The 19736-nt window shown below is 57.8% G+C and overlaps 1 protein-coding gene across 1 annotated transcript; it reads left to right on the top strand.

Moving 5' to 3' along the window:
• The first annotated feature begins 5959 nt into the window (after positions 1–5959).
• On the top strand, positions 5960–16289 carry ALX3 (ALX homeobox 3). The gene is made up of 4 exons (XM_040471254.1): positions 5960–6279; positions 11454–11770; positions 14692–14820; positions 15212–16289. Exons 1-4 carry the CDS (start codon positions 6003–6005, stop codon positions 15518–15520), a joined length of 1032 nt encoding a protein of 343 aa, XP_040327188.1. The 5' UTR covers positions 5960–6002; the 3' UTR covers positions 15521–16289.
• Positions 16290–19736: the final 3447 nt, after the last annotated feature.

The raw sequence follows: 19736 nt of genomic DNA, 5'->3' as shown, positions 1-19736 counted from the left end.
CAGTGCAGGAGCAGGCAGCGGACTGGGGTGGATGTATATCTGTGGCAAGGTGGTGAGCGCCTTCTGGAACTCTGGGGTGTACCCCACTCACAGGGCTGAGGGTGTTCTGTGGTGTGTGTTTGCATTTCCTTTGAAGGGCCCCAAATGTGATAATTACATACTTGTTAGCCCTATAAAACAACAAATCTGGAATCTACACTCTGGAACCAATGGATTTCCTGCTGGAATGAGTTCAAGAGGTGCCCCAGCCAGCATTCCCGGTAAGAGCCAAAAACTCTTCTACAAAAGGCCTCCCAGATTGCCACACTTGGCCTGCATCACGCAGCCCAGCTGCCCCTCCTCCAACCCTCCACCTCAGGGCGCCCAGCAAACAGATGCACTTTGTTCTTCTTCTTCTCCACTTTTTCTCTTCATGTTATTTACTACCTGCCTGCTAGGTGTGGGTCCTTATGCCCCCTGAAAGTCAGGGGACCGCTGGGCCACGGGGCTTGCTCCTCCTCATCTCCCACTTGCAAATCCGGTGCTTGAAGCTGGGCTTGGCATGAATGGATGCCCGTGGAATCGTCCTGCCCTCCCCCTGGAGTCTCTCGATTCAGGTGGACGCCTCTGCCTTTGTCTCTCTTCCTCCCACTTCAGCAGGGACTCTTCCTGCCCTGGCCCCAGCAATTCAACAAATCCAAGTTCCCCAAACTTGGCTTCCTCTTTCCCCTCCTCTGAGCCGTTTTCTCTGGATGCCTTCTCTCCCTGCCCCCTCCATACCTCTTCCCCTCCTAAGCCCCACTCAGTTTTCTACCTGGAAGTGCTCCCTGACCAGCTGCCCCCAGCCCAAGGCCGGGACAGGTGCCTGTCTCACGGCCACCATGGCCCCTGTGATCTACGTGCCCATTGCTCCGTGTCTCTCCTGCCAGCCCAGAAAAGCCGTGGGAGTAAGTGTTCTGTTCCCTGACTCATTCCTTACTGTGCAGCCCCAATGTCTGGCACACGGCAGGCATTCAATAAATGCTGGATGAGGGGTGCCCGGGTGGCTCAGTGGGTTAAGCGTCCGACTTCAGCTCAGGTCATGATCTCGTGGTTCATGAGTTCGAGCCCCATGTCGGGCTCTGTGCTTACAGCTCAGGGCCTGGACCCTGCTTCAGATTCTGTGTCTCCCTCCCTCTCTCTGCCCCTGCCCCTCTTCTCAAAAATAAATAAACATTAAAAAATTTTTTAAATGCTGGATGAATACATGAATGCACGATACTAATTGATCAAAGTATTCGAACTGCCAAGAAGTCCAAACCTGCCTCCTTCTGTTTTACACGAAGAATGAGTTCATAGAAAACTCTCCCACAAAATCACTTCTCCTGGTCTGAGCTGGCCCTTGCCACAGAACTCATTTACCTTCACACAAAGGCAGTTAGGCAGACATCGGGCCACACCAGGCACTCAGGACACATCCCAGACCTAGCTCCGCCTCTCTGTTCACTGCCCCCATCCTGACCTGACCCCAGGGAGGCGGGCAGAGAGCAAAAGTAGGGAAATATAGGTTCAGGGTGGAGTCGGGCTCAAGAAACATCTGTATAAACACTGTTTTGTTCATTGCGGTGAAGTTGGCCTACAAAATCCTATCCCTCTCCTTTTCCAGGAGAGCAACGGAGGTACCGGCAGGTTAAGTGACTCTCCCAGCAAAACAGATCAAATGAACGGAAGAGAAAAAATAGTTCCGTAACTCCCCAGAAACTTCACCCCACAGCACAGACTACAGCCTGGATGGTCAGAATCACAGCCCAGGATTCTGGGTCTATCCACAGCCCAAAGCTTCCCACCCCCTTCCTTCTTTCTTTTAAAAATCATGGGTAAGGAGGAAGCACCGGATCTGAGGGTTTATTTACCATTCCTTAGCCTGACCTTCCAGGAAGAATGTCACTAATGAGAAACAATCTACTTAGGCTCCCAAACCCAGAATTTTCATAGGGATCAATTTAGGATTTCAGAGTCTAAACAAGACAAGGGTAATACCAACTATCTTCCCTTGGAAGAAAAAAATACAAAGCAACGGAGTTTTTCCTGTCTGGAAGGAAGTTTCGTATGCGGCAGATCTGGGTTTACATCTTTCCCGCTGTTCCAGCCCCTTTTGGATAGCCACTGGGGACAAAGGGAAGAGCGTTCGCCTTCATGTGGTGCAGGCTGAGGGTGGTCCAAAACCAAAGAAAGCAGTAGTTGGGACCGGCTCCCTAATTCAAGAACTGACCTTACAGGTGAGGCTGGAAGCTAGGAACTCTGCTCTCGAGACCGGATCCCGTTCTAATTCACGTCCAAATGATGCTTGTGTCAGCTGTGGGGGAGACACTTCCATTCCAGCAAAGTGTGTGCCTCATGAAGGCGGGAGTCACGTCTGTATGGCAGGGCCAACAAATGCCCGTCACATAGTGAGTCCTCCTATTGAATGAATGAATGAATGAATGAATGAAACAATTAGCTAATGTAAAACAGCTGCATAGACATAGCCAGTAAGCATCATTTTTATTTTACTTTTTTAATGTTTATTTATTTATTTGGAGGGTGGGGGACAGAAAGAGAGAGAGACAGAGAGAGAGAGAGAGAGAGAGAGAGAATCCCAGGCAGGCCCCTCGCTGTCAGCGCAGAGCCCAATGCAGGGTTCAAACTCACGAACCGTGAGATCATGATCTGAGTCAAAATCAAGAGTCGGGTGCTTAACTGACTAGCCACCCAGGCGCCCCAAATGACTCATTTTGATTTCAAAAGCAGTTTTTCTCAGCAGGTGGAAAGTTTTAGTTTTGGGGTGGTGGTTTTTGTTGTTTTGAGTTTTTTCATGATAGGACCTAGAATGATCTGGATCATCCCATCAGCTCATCTCACTTAGTCCGTGGATAATACACTATTGTAACGGAACTGGTTATTATTAAGCAGCACAAAGGGGAAACTCGCAAATTCTCTTAAACCTCTGCCCCACATCTGGCTGTGTCAGTGGGTCGTAAAAACCTCTCAGGTGTTAGCCGCTGTGTTTCATTTGGTATCAGCTTAGCAGAAAACACCCTCCACCTACTATCCCAGCCACCACAGCTGGGTGAGGCATGTCTCAATAAACTGCCACTAGGTGATCAGGAAGGCAGCAGTGTGGCTCTACCTTGGGCCAACTCTGTCCCTGATCCACTCTGGCCTCAACTTCCTTTTCAGGAAAAAGTCCCAACCTTCCTCCGGGAAAAGGAGGGTGTGCACTGAATCATTTCAGATTTGTCATGTTGGCTGAAGAAGGACTGATGGTCAGAGTCAGGTGGGAGACCGTGGATCTGGGCATAAGTTCTGGTTCTGCCACTAAGTGGCTGTGTCCACTCTGGGCAAATGGCTCCTTCTGTGGCCTCGGGCTCTTCTCTGTAAAATGGGGATACTAGTTGTGCCTACTTCATGGAGTTGTTGTGAGAATTAAACAAACCGGTGTCTACAGGATACGTCAGACAGTGCCTGGCATGCTGCAAGATAAATCAGCTGTTGTTTTTATCTGTAAGATGAGGGCCCCTGTGTACTCCAGGATCTCTCAGCCCTCCTAACAGAAAAACTAAGTATCTCTATGAGTGCCATTTTTTTGTGTTTTCTATGCACCTCTGCCCCATCAAACTCTTTCCAGACCTCATACAGATAAGCGTTTGCACTAGTGGTTTAAAAGGGGAACAGGAAAGCTGTACCCTGTCTTGCATGACCCTAGGAAAAAAGCCTCTCAGTGGGGCAACTCTATCTACGCATCCAATCTGAATGTCCGCTGGGGCTTTCTGCTGCCTCAGTTCAACTGGCAGCATGGAAGTTGGTTCTGTTCAGAGAGTGGGGAATGGTAGGAGGGGCTTCTGCGCTTGGGCTGGGGTGTGAGTCCCTAGGTCTCTCTGATGGGCCCCAGCCTGTAGCCCATGCAGCCTGGGGCCAGGAGTCTTCCGCCAATTCAGTGATGGAACTCAGAACCCTGGGCTGCTGTTTCTGGGTATTGTAATGGTAATAATGATCTCGTTAATTAACACAGTTCATCATGTCCATCAAAACAGAAGTGCTTCTCAAAAATCCTTCGTCCATCCCGCAAGCATGGCCCATTTTTATGACAAGACACCTGAGGCTGAGAAAGGTTACCACCTGAGGCAAAACACTTGGCATTTAAGCCAAGCTGCCTTGTTTAAATTGCTGGTGATATTTTTCTTGCGTCCTACTCGCATCGCTCACAATAAGCTGCTTGATGATTTGTTGAACAGAAGCAGTGTCCTGAGTTGACGCTGACATCCTCCTAAAAAGTCGACAGTATCCACAGCCCTAGCCCCATAACTATTGAAAACCTTATTAACGAGCAAAAGTGGTCAATGCAAATGGATTGCCCAGAGCTGCGATCCACTGGATCCTAGAGAATGGATCTTCCTGGTGAGGTCAGAGAGGAAGCTTAATTCTGAGCTGAGCCTCCCTCTTGGCTGGAAATACCAGCCCCAGGTGCTCCCATCCCACCGCCCCAGCCTCCAGTCTGTGATTAGGGGCCCTAATGGCCATAATGCCTCCAATGTGGTGTTTAAACCAATAAGGCTTCAGAGAAGTTACGGTATGTTTAATAATGGCTTAATGACTACTTGTGAGATGCAAGGCTTCTGGTTCCTGTTTGGCCTTGATTTACAGCCCAACTCTGGCTGAGGACAGCCAAGAAACCCCCTTTAAGCCCCCAGCGGAAGAGGGAGGTGTTCACACCAGACCTCTTGGATTCCTTTAAAAATTGAGAATTCAAATGAAATACAAATGATATTTGACTCCCCACCCCTCTCACTAGTCCCTGGAAGTATGAAAATAAAAAGCAGTGTAACCCAGACTTAGGAACCCCTCAATCCACACAAGTGAGCAGGGTTCCAGGGTCCTCAGGACTTTCTTCCCAGGTCTTAGGGTGGGGGTTGTTTCTCTTCTCAGAAATTCCAAGCTACTTCGCTAGTCCTATGCTTCCTTTTGGCTGGGAGGCTCAACTTCTAGGACATGCCACCCTACCCTCACCTCCCTGCAAAATGGCAGGCCTGGGGCAGCAGGGCCCTGAGGTCTGGGCTACCTACCACCAGCCTTTCCCCCAGTGGATCCCCAGGCACTTCCAGATCATTTGAGAGGTATCCACTCCATGCCTCCTGTTCAAACCCCAAACCCTCTAGGTACTCCTCCACCTGCTCCAAAGTCAACCTCTGCTGAACCCTGTCCCTTCTGGCCCTGTCTCCGCTTCTCAGACCCACCAGGAATACACAGAAAAGCTCTAAGGATTGACTCAATCCAGCCTCCAGAGTCAGATGAGGACACTAGTGACAGTTCAAGGTCCCAGAGCTAATTAATGATAGTGCCCAGGCCCAAGCTTCCCAGCCCCCTTTCCCGGAGTAGTGCTGTTTCCACACATCTCTCTCAAAGGCTCCCGTCCCCGTGAGGAACAAGGAATCCCCAAGAGAGGTGTTTTTTGCTGGAGGCAACGTTTTTCCAGCTCCTAGCAAAGGCTTGGGTTAAAGTCCCAGCCCAGCCCCTCCCCCACCCCGCCCTGATCCCAGGTTTCTGTCAGGAGCCCAGGCCTAAAAGTGTTCGCTGGGAGCGGAGGCTCTCCCCCCAGGTGCCTCAAGCCCCTAGGGGCAAGAGCCTCCAGGCAGGGTATCAGGACCGAGGTTGCTGCTCTGAGCGAGGGACTCACCAAGGTGTGCAGACAAAGCGGACCCTGCCGTCGAGAGAAGGTGGCTTCCTCCCTGTGCTCGAACTGCCTCCGAATACGGGGGCTGGGGTGAAGCAGGGGGCTCCCGGGCTCCGAGGGGTTAACCCGCGCGGGGCTGCACGTGACGTGGATGGTTCCAGCATTAAGTCAGAGGCGCGGCCCCCTCCCCCGTCCCCCGCCCCCCCCGCGGCGCGCGCCGCTCCCGGGGGCTCCGCGCCCCCGAGCCCAGGTCCCTCCCCCTTGGCGGCCGCTCACAGGCCGCACGGGCAGCGCGAGGCCCGGAGCCCCGGCGGCCTGTGCGCCGGGAGCCGGCATGGACCCCGAGCGCTGCGCGCCTTTCAGCGTGGGGCCCGGGCCCGGCCCTTACGCGGCCTCGGGGGACGAGCCACCGGGCCCCCACGGGACCCCCGCCGGCGCGCCTCACCTGCACGCCGCGCCGCCCCGCGGCCCGCGCCTGACCCGTTTTCCGGCCTGCGGACCCCTGGAGCCCTACCTCCCAGAGCCGGCCAAGCCGCCCGCCAAGTACCTGCAGGACCTCGGGCCCGGCCCGGCGCTCAACGGCAGCCACTTCTACGAGGGCCCCGCGGAAGGTAACGCGCGGCGCGGGCGTAGCGCTCAGCCCCGACCCGCTCACCCACCCTTCCCCGGCCCGCCCGGGCCTCCCTGCTTCCCTCGCCCGCTCACCCAGCTCTCCACTGTTTTGACCCTCTAGCCCGTCGTCGCCACGGGTCCCTCACAAGGCCCACCGGCGCTGGTCCAGGCCGGGCAAAGCCAGCGCGGTGCGGGAGGCAGAGCCGCTCAAGCCTCCGGTGGCGGGAAAGGGGAGGGGGAGGTCGCTCGAGGGTGGAGCTGCGACGGCCCCCGGCCCAGTCGGGCCCGAAGGCGACCGGAGGCGGGAAAGAGAAATCCTGCTTGGCCGGAGTTGGCCTGGAACTGCCACTGACCCAGAAGCCGGGACCGGGCCCAGGGCCTGGGCCCCGCACTGAGCCCGTGGTCCCGATGCAGGGAGAGAAGCTCGGTTTTTGTGTCTGGCGTCCGTTCAGGGTCCTGAGCTTGGGCCCCGACCTGGAGGGGCCAAGCAGGACACCAGGGGGCTGCGGCCTGGCCTCCACTGGCTTCTCCTCCCAGGCCCGGCCTCCGAAGGGAAGGCGCTGCCAGCGCGTTAGGTTTTGGGCGGCGCGGCCGCGGCTGTCCCCGGAGTGACGGGGCCATTCTCGATACCGAATAACTGTGTTCTTATTTCTCAGACCAACCTGGCCTCCCCGTCGTTATGCACGGGGAGGGCCGCCCTTCTCGCAGTCTTGGGCTTCCTCGCACTGGATCGCCACCGCTGGGGCCGTCGAGAGTAGCCCGGCGGGCCTGTCCCCTGGGCTCCTCGGGCCCCGGGCCGGTGCCCCATGCGCTGAGGCCAGATGGACGCAGAACGCGCCTGACCACCGGGGCCTGCAACGCGGGCCCGCAGCCCCGCCGACACCCGCTGCACCGACCTACCTGTAGGAGTCTGGGCGCCCGCCCATCTGCGCTGCCGCACCCCGCACCTTAGGCCCAGAGTTGAATCCTCTGAAGTCGGCCCCAATCCGCCTCCACCCCGCTGGCGCCTCGCGGGCCTCCACAGAGTGGTCAGGCAGCTCAGGCCTTCGCTCAGCCGGGGCAATGGGAATGTGTAGGGGAGGGCGGGGAGGTGTGTGGGGGTCAGCGGAGGAAATGAGCGAGTCCGCGGAGCTCCGTGTCTGTGCCCTTTGAAAGAGGCTCTCCTGATAAAAACCACAGTTGGGACTTAATGAGAAGCAGTTGGCCTGGCTCCTCTGATCCCAGCCAGACGGCGGCGGCCGCGCAGCTTCATGAGCACCGCCGGGGACAGGTACCCGGCCTAGCTGGGCGCGCGCGCGTCGGCTGAGACCCACCCCTCGGGCCTGCGTCCCTGCTGGGCGCACCGGGTCCCTCACGCACCGCGGGGAAGCCAGGATGGGCAAAGTGCGGAGAGCGCTGAAGCTGAATGAGCGACGGGGCGTGGAGGGACCGGCCCAGCGACGGCGAGGGTGTCAACAACGAAATGCGTGGAAGTAAACCCGAAGAGTGTTAACAACAACCAAAAAGAGGGAACACTGAACAAAACAACGGAGGAGAGAGGCGAGAAGGAGAGGTCAACGAATGTCGGCAAGCAAGACAGAACATTAGGAAATACACGGAGAGCGAACAGAAAAAGAAGAAAAAGCAAGCGGAGGATCCAACGATCGAACGAAGCGGGTACATGGAGGAGGGAAAGGACAAAAAAGAGTAGAAGCAGGAAAAAAATGAAAGGAAAATAAAGGACATCCTAAAAGAGCAGCAAACAGCAAAATGAGATCAAGTGGGAGAAGAAAATTGACGATTCGAGTTGAGCGGACGACAGGCCAAACGAAAAACAGGCGCAGCGGGTGCGAGCCGAGCCTGGGACCTCGGCCGCCGCTCGCCTCCCGGGTGCCCAGGGCCGAAACTCGGCGGGCGCGGGCGGCTCGCGTCCCTGCGGGGGAGCGGGGCTGCTGGGGAGGGACAGCCGCGGGGGACTAGGGCCTCACGGTCTACGAGGTAGGAAGTGGTGGCAATGGGGGCACACACCTTATTTCCCGGCCTCTAACTTGACGGGCTGCGAGCGTTTCCAGCTCAGTCCAGTGAGCGCGCAGCTGCGCCCCATCTGCGGCGCGATCTTTGCCGAGGCCGGGCAGTTGCGCGCTCCAGAGTCTGGCGCTTCTCTCCCGCTCTTTGCGGCACCCTTGGCGGAGAGCGCCCAGCCCTGCCCTAGACCCCGGCCGCGTACTGGCGGTGCCAGCCACCCTTGGAGTCCGGTGCGCGCGGCTGCTCACAGGGCCGGAGCAGTGCCCGGCCGTTCCTTCCTGCTCCGCCGGGGCCGCCCGGGCCGCCCCTGGCTCGGCTCTCTGACCTGGGAACCACCGACTCGGAGGCCCCGAGCCGGCTAACTGGAGGGCCGCGCTCATCTGCCCGACTGCAGACCTCGGGGATTCCCAATCACTGGCCCTCGGCTGAGGCCCCTACGCCAAAGCTGGAAATTCTAGGGAGAGCTCCAAGGCCCCGCTAGAGTCCGGCGCACGGCGTTCTTGTCCATAACGGTTTCGGGTTATCAGCCGGAGCTTCGAGAGCCCAGGCCTTGGCGAGCTCTGCGGATCGCGTGGGAAACGGTGCGGGCGCCGGCTCGGAGGAAGGCTCCCACGGAAGCCGAAAGCCGGATGGTTGGCCGTGCGGCCTCAGGGGACGCTCTCTGAGGGGGCAGTGGGGCTCCCGGTTGGCGTCCCAAGCGGTACTGCTCCCGAGATGCTGCCCTGGCTTTGAGACAGCCGCTAGCAGGGGCTCTGGCGGCCCCGGGGGTGGAGGAGAGCAGCGGGCGTGAGAGCAGAGTCAGGGACGCAGCACCGTCGCTGCCTCAGAGGTTTACGTACGGGCTCCCGTCTTTCAGGCCCGACAGACTTCTGCTGTGGTGCTGTGGTCTTGCAGGCTGTGGACACCCTGGTGCTGAGCCCCAGGATGGATACCAGTCTCCACCATGAGCACTCCCCCTCAACCACACGGTGTCCCCACCAGGTGCAAGTGAATCCTATACACAGCCTGCACACACCTTGAAAGTGCTGGGCGCTGTGGGGTGCATGCACCCTTCTCTTTACAAGCTCAGATGCAAACTGCTGGCTTGCCTAACTACTCTGCCTTTCCTTCCTTTCCTCCACCGCTGCCCTTCATTGCTCCCACCTGCACCGGAGCACTGGGCTTTGCTCTTCTATGAGGTGTGCCCCTGTTCCCCCAAAGAGGGAGGGAGGAATGCCTGCTTTTCCCTGGAGCCATCTGGCAACAGGGACGGGAGAAGTGCTCCCATCCCTTGGGAGGGCTGTAGAATGGGCAGGCATGGGAGGCCAGCAGAGGCCAGCAGGCTTGGCCCCCTCTTCTGGTGGCTATTCTGAAAGGTCCTGCTGCCCGTTGTCTCTCTTGCTGTGGCAGCTCAGAGCCCAGAGCTAGTCCCTTCCTCTGGGCAGATCCTGTTAGGACAGCCACCGAAGGCTCAAGAGCCGGATCAGCAGGCCTCAGAGCTTTGGGGAGCCCTCTACAGTGACATCGGTGCTCCCCTGACCCCCATCCCTGAGCCACTCTCAGCCTTTTTTGCCTGGAGTCCAGCAGTGCCTCCCTCAGAACCCAGGACTCCCAAGACTCTACTTCTCAAAGATGTTGTATGTGGGGTGCCCTCGAAAATTTTAGTCTCCCAGTCTCCCTGACCATTCAGTTATTTGGTTCAGTTCCCATGAGTCCTTATTCCTCAGCTGCTACCAGTGCACCTCCCTCTAGAACCAAAACATGTTGGCTAAGAATGGAAGTCAGTGGCTGGTGCCCTTTCTTCCCTATGCTCCACTTGAGTTGGGACCTGGCGCCTAGGCTTTTGCCGTGCACAGCCCCCGGGGGGCAGGCTCTCACAACATGGAGCTTACTGCCCAGCCTGGCTGGTCCAGGCAGGTCACCCACCACCTTCCAGCTGAGGGGGACCTTGCCCAACTTGTCCTCCGTAAGCAGCCAGGGAGCCAGAACCTGAAAATCCCATCTCTCTGGTCCCCTCCTTCCCTGATGACAGCTGTGATCCCGACACCAAGTCCCAAGGAAGAAACTGCCTCTTGGTGCCAGCTTGCTGGGGCCCAGGCCCCTGCCGGGGATGGGCCAGGGCCAGGGCAGGGCTGCGTGAGTCAGTGGGGCGTCTTTGTGGCGGGAGCTCCTGGGAGGACTGTCGAGGAGAGATTTCATGGCGGCGCTGCTGGGGGGCCTCTCCAGAGGAGAGGGCGGAGCATCAGCAGTGACCTATTTTTCATCATGCCCCGGGGTTGTGACAGAGCTCCAAGCTTCCTGAGGGCTAGCATGTCAGAGTGGGGCTGCTGGCAGCTGGGCCCAGCTGCAGCCAAGACCCCCCACCCCGCTGCTTGCTAATCAAGGGCAATGGGGGAGCCATCAGAAACTGTGCTGAGAAGGGAGGGGGCAGACAATAACCAGAATGATGGGGTTGGGGGCTGGATGCTGTTTTGACGCTGGTCCGCTGTCTCTCCTTCTCTGAGCATAGCCTGTCTCCTGCCTCTCTAACGCTGCAGCTCGAGTCCTTGCCCAAACATCACAGTTTTCAGAGGCATGAGACAATCTTTTTGGAAGCATCTTTATCCCATCTTGCCCTTCATACCCCAGGGCTGGGATTGTCCTGAGACTCGGGGTCCAGAGAATGAGGCACAGCCAGACCAGCCAACAGTGATCTAAGTGCCCCTGTCCATTGCCTGCCTGGACCTGGGACCCGATGCATGGGTGTGAGGACCTGGGAACCAAGGCCCACAGTCAGGGACAAGGAGGCACTTCCTGGCAGGGGCGGGAGATGTCGAACACCCCATCCTCGCCCCTTCCTCCCGCCCCTGCGCCTCTGTGCTGGGCCCTGCCACGGCGCCAATCCTGGCACCTCCACACCCTGTGGGATGCACCACCACAAAGCACTTCCCTGAAATGAACCCTCCTCCGGCCCCAGCAGATCCGCCCAGACCACAGAGCACATGGTTCCCTAGGGCCCCCTCCCCAGCTGGAGGCTCAGCAAGCAGGCCTCCGAATGCCAGGCTCCCATGGAGGGTGGCTGCTGGGACAAGGGAAGAGAAAGGAAGGGGGAGGCGGGGACTGAAGCGTCAACGTTCTTCCCCCTCCCCCAGTCCACCCACAAAACCTCCTGGTTCGGTTTCCATCCTCCTTTTTGTGTTTTCCATTGCAGCTGAGGAGAAGGCCTCCAAAGCTGCCAGCTTCCCCCAGCTGCCCTTGGACTGCCGAGGGGGCCCCAGGGACGGGCCCTCTAACTTGCAAGGCTCCCCAGGCCCTTGTCTGGCCAGCTTGCGTGTCCCTCTGTCCCCGGGACTCCCTGACTCCATGGAGTTGGCCAAGAACAAGAGCAAGAAACGCCGTAACCGCACGACCTTCAGCACATTCCAGCTGGAGGAGCTGGAGAAAGTCTTCCAGAAAACCCACTACCCTGATGTGTATGCCCGGGAGCAGCTGGCTCTGCGCACGGACCTAACCGAGGCCCGGGTACAGGTGAGGGCGCTCCGGACATGGGCCTCTCTGGCCGCCTCTACCACCCCGACCACGGGCCCGGCCACGGGAGAGGTGGGCACTAGTGCCACACAGAGCTGCCTTTCCCAGGTGCCTGCCCCCAGCCTGCCTGCCCGCCCTGGGCTCCCCCTCCATGCCCAGCTCTGCTGCAGCCACAGGCTTGCAGTCCAAGTTGAGGCCTAGGCCTCATGGGAGTGGTAGCCTCTTGGAGCCCAAAGACCTGTCTGGGAGTCCTAGCTCTGCCATTTTCTAGCTGAACAGGTGACTGGGGGCATGCCATTGGATCGCTCGGCCTCACTTTCCCTACTTAGGGAGTCTTTGAGGACCACAGATGTGACAGCATTTTGGAAGCCACGAAATGCTGAACACACATCAGGGCTGCTCCTGAGGTAGCTGCTCAGAGTCGGAGGGTCCCCACTGGGCGGGGGGCATCTCAGGCTCCATGATGCTCAAAGCCATCTTGAGCCGGCGACCGTCAGTCCTGCCAGCTCCCAGACCCTGGCTGGGACAGCCTGGCCAGGGACTCTTCCCCACCCCACAGACTCCCCAGCAGAGATCAGGCCCCATGGCTTCCTGGATGGGGCTGTGGCCAGCTTCAAGTAGGGGGGGGGGGGGGGCAGGGTGAGGAGATGGAGGGATGCTGGGAAGGGAACAGGGGAAAGGGAGAAGGGAAGCCCATGTCCAAGACATGTCAGAAGTGGGAAAGAACATGAAGGCGGACAGCAGGGGGTGGGAGTGGGAAAGGAGGCTTCGGTCGAAGCCTGGCCCAAGAGGAAGATGGTGGTTGTTGCCTTGTTTTGAACTGGCATGATGCATGACAGACTCCCCGAAACCAAGCAGGAGGCACTGGGAGAGGAGTGGGACTCGGGCTTCTCGGGAGAGGTGAGGAGGTCACCTCTAGGCGGAGGACATTCTCTCTCCCACCACAGGGGAGACTCAATAGGGACAAAGCTCACGCCTAGCACACCCTGTATGGAGCCTCTCAGGACACTCTGTCTGAAGGTACTCGGGCAGGGGCCTGCTCTGGAAGAATGTGGGGGCCCGCAGGCCAGTCCACAGAGAGGCCAGCTGCCACCTGGCTGAGACGGCCCTACAGCTGGATTCCGTGTAGGACCAGAGGGGCTTGGGCTGTTTCCCCTTCTCTGCTGGGTCCTCCTGCTTCCGCTTTCCTCCCGAAACAGACTTTTAGGACGGTCCTCCCAGGGTTCCCCAGGCCCTGAGGCCGTCAGGACGAGAGACCAAACATTCACAAGAGCCCATGAGATTCCATGAGCCGGGGACGTCCAGGCCATTGAGTCTCGGGTGCCTCAGCGAGCCTCTAGGGTAGGGTCTGCATAGCTGTTGCTGTGGAACTGCTGTGGAGAAGTGGAGCGCACCCTCCTGCTCCTCTTCCAGGACTCTTCAACCCTGAAGGGGTCGCATGGGTGGCCGCAGGCTCCCAGACCTAGTCCCAAAGAGTCCCGAGGGCTGAGGCCCTAGAGTAGGGCTCTTTTCTCTGACGGGAACGTGGCATCTACCCGTAGGCCCTGCCCCATGGACAGCAGCAAACGACCACCCAGGACAATGCAGAGGGCACGGCCAGAGTGCAAGTGGACGTCTACGGTGGGGACTCTAGAGATAACGGCATGATGGGGAAGAGTTCCCAGTAAAGCAATCAGCTTACCAGCTCGACTCCTTCAGCTGCCTGCAGGGGAGGGAGAGTAGAGAAAGAGAGGCCGGGCAGCTGGGCGGCTGGGATGGTGTGTCCCTGACCTTGCCTCAGGTCTCCTCTGGGATCTCTGTATCTGGGGGTTAGGGGGCTGGGGGTATGCCGAGCTTTTGAACTGTCGTGGCTTCGCCCGCCTGCACGAATAGGAGTGTGAAGGGATCATGGGGGGAGTGTGAGGGGCTGGGGTGGGGTTGCATTCACACACACACACACACACACACACACACACACACAGCTTCTCTTGTTGTGGTTCCCAGCTAGATCCCTGAAAAGCAAGAGGATGGCTTGGTTTCGTTTTGATATTGCCGACATCTAGCCCGGGGCCTGACACACAAATGTTTAGTGATAGAAATACAAAATGTACGCACTGGTACACGTAAACGTAACGGTCATACGGCGTATGCCGAACGGCAGCTTCGTCACAGATATGTACACAGATGTGCACAGCACACAGGCTCCCCTGACCTGCCAAGAGCTCGCAAATAAGCGGGAGACGCAGATTACAAAATGGATAATGGCAATAGGGTGTGGTAAGTACGAGAGAGATGCCAGAGCACCACACCACACAGGTCCAGGGGAGATGTACGCGTGTGTTTGTGGCAGAAGAGTGGCAGGGGGAAGGGATGGGCAGCCCCGGCAGGGGAAGCCCGAGTGAAGACGGGGAGTAGCAAGGTAGCAGACTGTCTCAAAGGCAAGCTGGGGTGGGAGGCAACTAGGAAGAACCAAGTGTTACTGCCCAGCCAGAGATGTGGCTGTGGAGAGGGGCCGGGCTCTGGGCTGAGGATGAGAGGTGGGCAGACAGAAAGGAGAAGAGGCAGGGTGGGGCTAGAGCCTGGGCACCGGTACACCTCGGAAGTGCCCGGGGCCTCTGAGGCCACACAGATCCCACAACACCCTGAGTGACACAACCCGGCTGGAGAACCAAGAGAGTGACTCAGCCTGGTGAGTGGGGGTGGGGGGTGGCCCAAGGGACCAGTAAGCCCCCTCTGAACTTGGGCCTGTTCTAGGCTCCATTCCAGGTTCTCCTGGCCCTGAGAACAACATGGATTTAGAAGTTCCCGCAGCTCAAGATCCCCCAGGCAGGAGCCAGCGCCCCACCCTGCAGGAGGACACACACCCTCAGCTCTCTCCCCAGCAGGCTCTGTTCCTCGGGACTGCTTTGTCACTCTCTCCGCCTCGCCCCTCTGTCCCCCAGGTCTGGTTCCAGAACCGCAGAGCCAAGTGGCGGAAGCGAGAGCGATACGGGAAGATCCAGGAGGGGCGGAACCCCTTCCCGTCTCCCTATGACATCTCTGCGTTGCCCCGAGCAGACAGCCACCCCCCGGTGAGACCCCTCTTCCCCTGAGGCAGGGCCTGGCCAAGTCCCGTGGGGGTAGCTCCGGCCCCAGGGAGACCTGAAGCAGCATTAGGGTTTTGTGTGACCGTGGGTAAAGCACTTCTGCTCTGCAAAATGGGGCTCTTCTGTCTCGTGAGTGGGGCATGCAGAGCAGCTGGCACGAAGGAAGCACTGGAGAAAACCTCATCTGGAGGAGCCGCGCCAGGGGTCTCCTGAGTATGCTGTTTCGAGTGTTGGGGGTAGGAGGGAGCAGATTCTAGACCTGGGCCAAGTGGAGGTTTCCTGGTAGGTTTCTGGAGCCCCAGGAGCAAAGACAGAACCCTTAGGTGAGGGTGGCAGCCCCTGGGTTACTAACTCATGGGCCTCCTTCTCTTTTCAGCTGCAGAACTCCCTGTGGCCCAGTCCAGGGTCTGGGAGCCCCGCGGGACCCTGCCTCGTGTCTCCGGAGGGCATGCCCTCTCCGTGCATGTCTCCATACTCCCACACTCATGGGAATGTGGCCGGCTTCATGGGGGTGCCGGCCTCCCCCGGAGCCCATCCTGGCATCTACTCCATCCACGGCTTTTCCCCTGCCCTGGGGGCCCACAGCTTTGAGTCTGCCCCAGATGGCGACTATAAGTCTCCAAGCCTCATCTCGCTCAGGGTGAAATCCAAGGAGCCACCCAGCCTACTGAACTGGACCACGTGATTGGTTGCATGGACATACAGACTAAGCTGCCCATCCCCTTCTCTGTTCCCAGCTGCTCCCACCCCACCCCAGCCTGGATGTCAGAGAGGACACACCTCTGCCTCCAAACCCCAGATGGTTCTCGGAGGCCCAGGCAGAGCAGCTGGGATCCTCAGCCTCCCGCAGGGAATAAGCTAGAGTTTTTTTGTTTTTTTGTTTTTTTTTTCTTAGAATAAGGTGGAGCTGCCCAGGAGAAAGTGGGGTTCAAAGCAGGTAGGATTCTTCCTATTACACATTAGGTCCCTTCATCCAACTCTGGGCTGGAGGAAGACACTGCCCTGCTTCCTTCAGATGTTGTCCAAATTTAACTGTCATCCCTCCAGCTGAAATGGCTGAATTGGCTCCTCATTCAGGGAACACAGTAAAATAAAAGGAGGAGGATGCTGGTTGAACCAGAAGAAGCTCTTTGTGACTTAGGGGAAACCAGTCTTGCATGACCATCTAGGGCCAGCCTTACTTCCCCCTCCCGCCACCAGGGGGCGAGCGCTCAGCGTCTGGAGCTCACGAGGGCCTAGAAGCCAGCAGTCCAGTCGGTGTAAACGGTGCCCGCAGCCTCTGCTCTAGCCATCCCACATCCCTTGCTCTGGCCCTGTGCCCCTCCCCCAACATGCCATGGAGTCCTCTTCCCCTCCAAGGGGATGGAAATTTGGATTCTCTTCTATGGAATCAGGCCAGAGCAGGCTTCCTTGGTTTACGCATTGGATGTTGGTAAGAATAAAACAGATTTCCAGATTTGAAGCCCTTGAGATCTCAACCCAGACTTTGGTTAAAAAAAAAAAAAAAAAAAAGGGGCGTGCTGCCCAACATGATAATAAAGATGGCAAGTGTTTCCTAGACCAGGCGATTGTGCATCCTCAGGGTTTGGCACTCGGTCACGCTAGAGCTGGTCGGTGCCCAGGGTTCAGGCTCAGCCAGGCCCTCCTGAGGGGCCAGCAGGGATCCTGGGGGCTACGGGAAGGTAGGCTGCAGCAGAGCCCCCAAGGCTGATACATGCCATGCCTGGCCTTGTCACCTACCCAGGACCTCTGTGGCTTCAGCTAGTGCGTGCGGGTGGTAGGAAGAGCCCCACTCTAGAGTCAAAAGGGAAAGGGGCAATCCGGGCCTGAGGGTCGGAAGGCCAGTGGGAAAGTGGAGATAAGCTTGTGGCTGAACTGGCAGCGGAAGGGAGGTGGAATGAAAGATGGGGGCCCACTGAGAGCTCTGAGCTCCCCTGGGCCAGAACCCCAGAGCAATGGGGGTGGGGCAGCCTCTTGCTCCCAGATGCCCCAGGAGCGAGTCTGAGCTGTGGGGCAGAGACGAAAGCCAGGACTCTTTCTTGTGGTTTCAGAGTATTAGCCATTCTATCCTTCACCCCCACTTTCTGCCTTATCTCCACAGCCGGGAAAGCAGGAAAAAAGCAGGCCTGGCCTCCCACCCTCCCAGTAAACACAACCACATTGCTCAGAGGAGCTCAGCCTCAGCCAGCAGCCCAGCCACCCCGCCCCGTGCCTCCTCTTCCAGGCACAGAGAAGCCCAAGCACACAAAGACACCAGGGCTGTGCTTATTCCCAAAGAGGGAGCACGTCCCCCAGCAGGTCAGATTTTCCTGCCAAGACTGTCATCGTGACTAGGCTCAAGCATCGCCCAGAAGAAACCAGTCTTCCTTCCCCTCCCTTGAGGGCCTGGCTTCTGGTGATTTCTCTCTGTACTGACACTGGCTCTGAGGTCCAGGTGTGAGCCCTGAGAGCCCGAGCAGTAGGGAGAGGCAGCCCCGGCACCTCGGATGAACACAACCCCCTTCGTACTGCTGGCCAATAGTGAACTGGGGCTCAAATCCAAATTTCTAACTCAGGGCTAAGAGCCCTGCACTAGAAGTTTCTTCACCCAAGGAGCGACCAGCAAGATTTCGAGTTCTGTTGTCAAAAAGTCAGAGATGCAGAAAGACTAGTTTGTGCTACAGATATTTATTGAAGGCCCACTCTGTGCCAGGCATCGTGCTGGGTGTCAGGGACAGAATGACGGTCAAGAAAAACACAATTCCCTCTCTCACACAGCTTGGGGGCGGTGGGGGGTGGGGGAGAGAGGAAAGGATCTATGAAAGCAAAGGAAGCAGAAGTGGGAAAGAGACAGACTAGAGAAGACAGTAAAGCCAAGCCAGAGATCCATGCAGCAAGAGTGGGAGAGGCAGGCAGAGGCTGGAAGCGAACCGTGAGGGAGGGAGGCCCTGGTGGGGGAGGGCACAGGGAGGCCAGAGACCAGCTACTGGCTCTCATCCAGGGGCATCTGCCCACAGCTCATATTTTTCTGTCCAGTGACAGCTAAATGAAGAGAAAGCGAACTTTACAACCGCCCACTTCACACATAATGAATATGAATGGGCATCCCGGAGCCTGTTCCCTGGGATTATCTGTGAGCTGATGGTTTCTCCCACTGACTGGGCCATCCCAGCCGGCCTGTCCCCTGGCTGGGACACAGGCAGCCCTTCCACCTGCTTCCCATTAGCCGTCCTCCCGTCCTCCCGTCCTCCCCTCCTCCTCCACACCCTAGGCGTCTCACCCCTAAGACACAGTGCCCAGGTCTTCAGGCGCCCCTGCCCCCAGCCTCACTCCAAAGGTGACCTCAGCCCTCAGCCTAGGTCCCAGGTTTCCCCAAAGCCAGGTTGGGGCGATGCTCACCCCTTCTGGAAAAGGAAATGGTTAGTGGCCCCACCTGCAATCCCAAATTTAAGAGATGCTGGGCTCAGTGTCCCTTTGCTAGGGCTCCTCTGCCCCAGTGAGGCCCACCCAGAGAAGCCCTAAATCTTCATCCCGGCCAGGGCACAGACCCCAGGCCCAGAGTGGAGAGCCCTAGCTGCTAGCAGGCCCTTCAGTCCAGGTTTCTGGTCTCAGGCCGGCATGGGGAAATGCTTCTCATTAGAGGCATTCAATCTTCCTTCCCCACCTCCCCCCAAGCATTTACACATCAACCTGAATTACAACCCTGAAGTGCAGACCTTCTGCAGCCCCAGACAGGAACAGAGCCCAGCATTGCCAGAACTGGGCATTTCCTGTCTCAGGCAGAGGGAGCACATACCTCCCTCCCGCCCCAGGCTCATCCCAGCCATTTCAGCAGGGGCAATGAGCATAAAGTACCTGCTCTCAGAGCCCAGATGCCCGAGCCCCCTCCCTTCCCCATCGACAACGGCAGGCATCCCACCCAGGCTCTTCTCCAGGAGGGCACCGGCTGGGACCAGGGGGACCCATGTGGCCCTGCAGACGTCCTCCTCGGTGCCGACCACATTACTGCTCTCACTTGCTGTTGTAGCCATCTGTCCATCGACTGAGAGCTTGTCAAGGAAAGTGAGAGTGTGGTACTCTGTTTAGCTGGATGCCCAGGGCACCAGGAACGAGGCCTGGTCCAGGAGAGGCCTTCAAAGGATGACGGCAGAATTGCTAGGTGAGTGGCTGATTTTGAAAGCCGCCTCTATCTAGAGCAGTGAGCTCAGGATGAGGGCTATAAGGAGGCCTAAGACATGGTTCTGGTCCTCGAAGGGGGGTCTCCTTTCCAGGGGCCTCGGGAAATGGATGCAAATTCTCATCGGCTGGAGGGGGAAGGGCCATTAGCAGGACTAACAGCTGCCGTTAGTTAGCAGTGCTCTTCCTCATCAGCCAGGTATGTACGTCTCTGTTACCGTAGTCTTATTCGTGACCACCGTGCTATTTTTACACTGATTTTTATAGATAAGCCAACTGAGGCTTGGAGCTGGAGGAGCTCAAGGCCCTTTAGTGTGTAAATGGGAGAGCCTGCAGCCTGACGCTGGCCGTGCCAAGTGCCAAATGAATGGCACAGCTACTGCATCCCCGAGCAGGCAGTTCAGTAGGGGACAGACGGGAAGCCGGCCTCCTGGGAGAGAAGCCTAGCGGGTCTGGTGGGGCAGCCACACGAGTCCTCTGGGGCCCAGGAGAGAAAGACATTTAAGTTCAGGCTGAAAAGGAAAGTAGCAGCGACAGCCCCCAAATTACCTTGACGGGGGCACATGTGGGACATACCAGAGGCCGGGCCAAGGCCTCGCTGATGTTTGCCCAGAATCTTCTTGCCAAGGACTGTATTTGAGCAAATACTAAGTACCGACTAAAGTGACTAAAAGAGCAAATGAATGCACTGGTGGTAGGTGCTTGGGAATAAAAATGATTCATTAGAGAAAGGGCACGGTGGAAGG

The sequence above is a fragment of the Herpailurus yagouaroundi genome, unplaced genomic scaffold, assembly GCF_014898765.1.
Source record: "Herpailurus yagouaroundi ecotype Mexico unplaced genomic scaffold, PumYag 77, whole genome shotgun sequence".
Lineage (NCBI taxonomy): Eukaryota > Metazoa > Chordata > Mammalia > Carnivora > Felidae > Herpailurus > Herpailurus yagouaroundi.
This window is presented reverse-complemented; position numbering and strand designations above follow the sequence as displayed.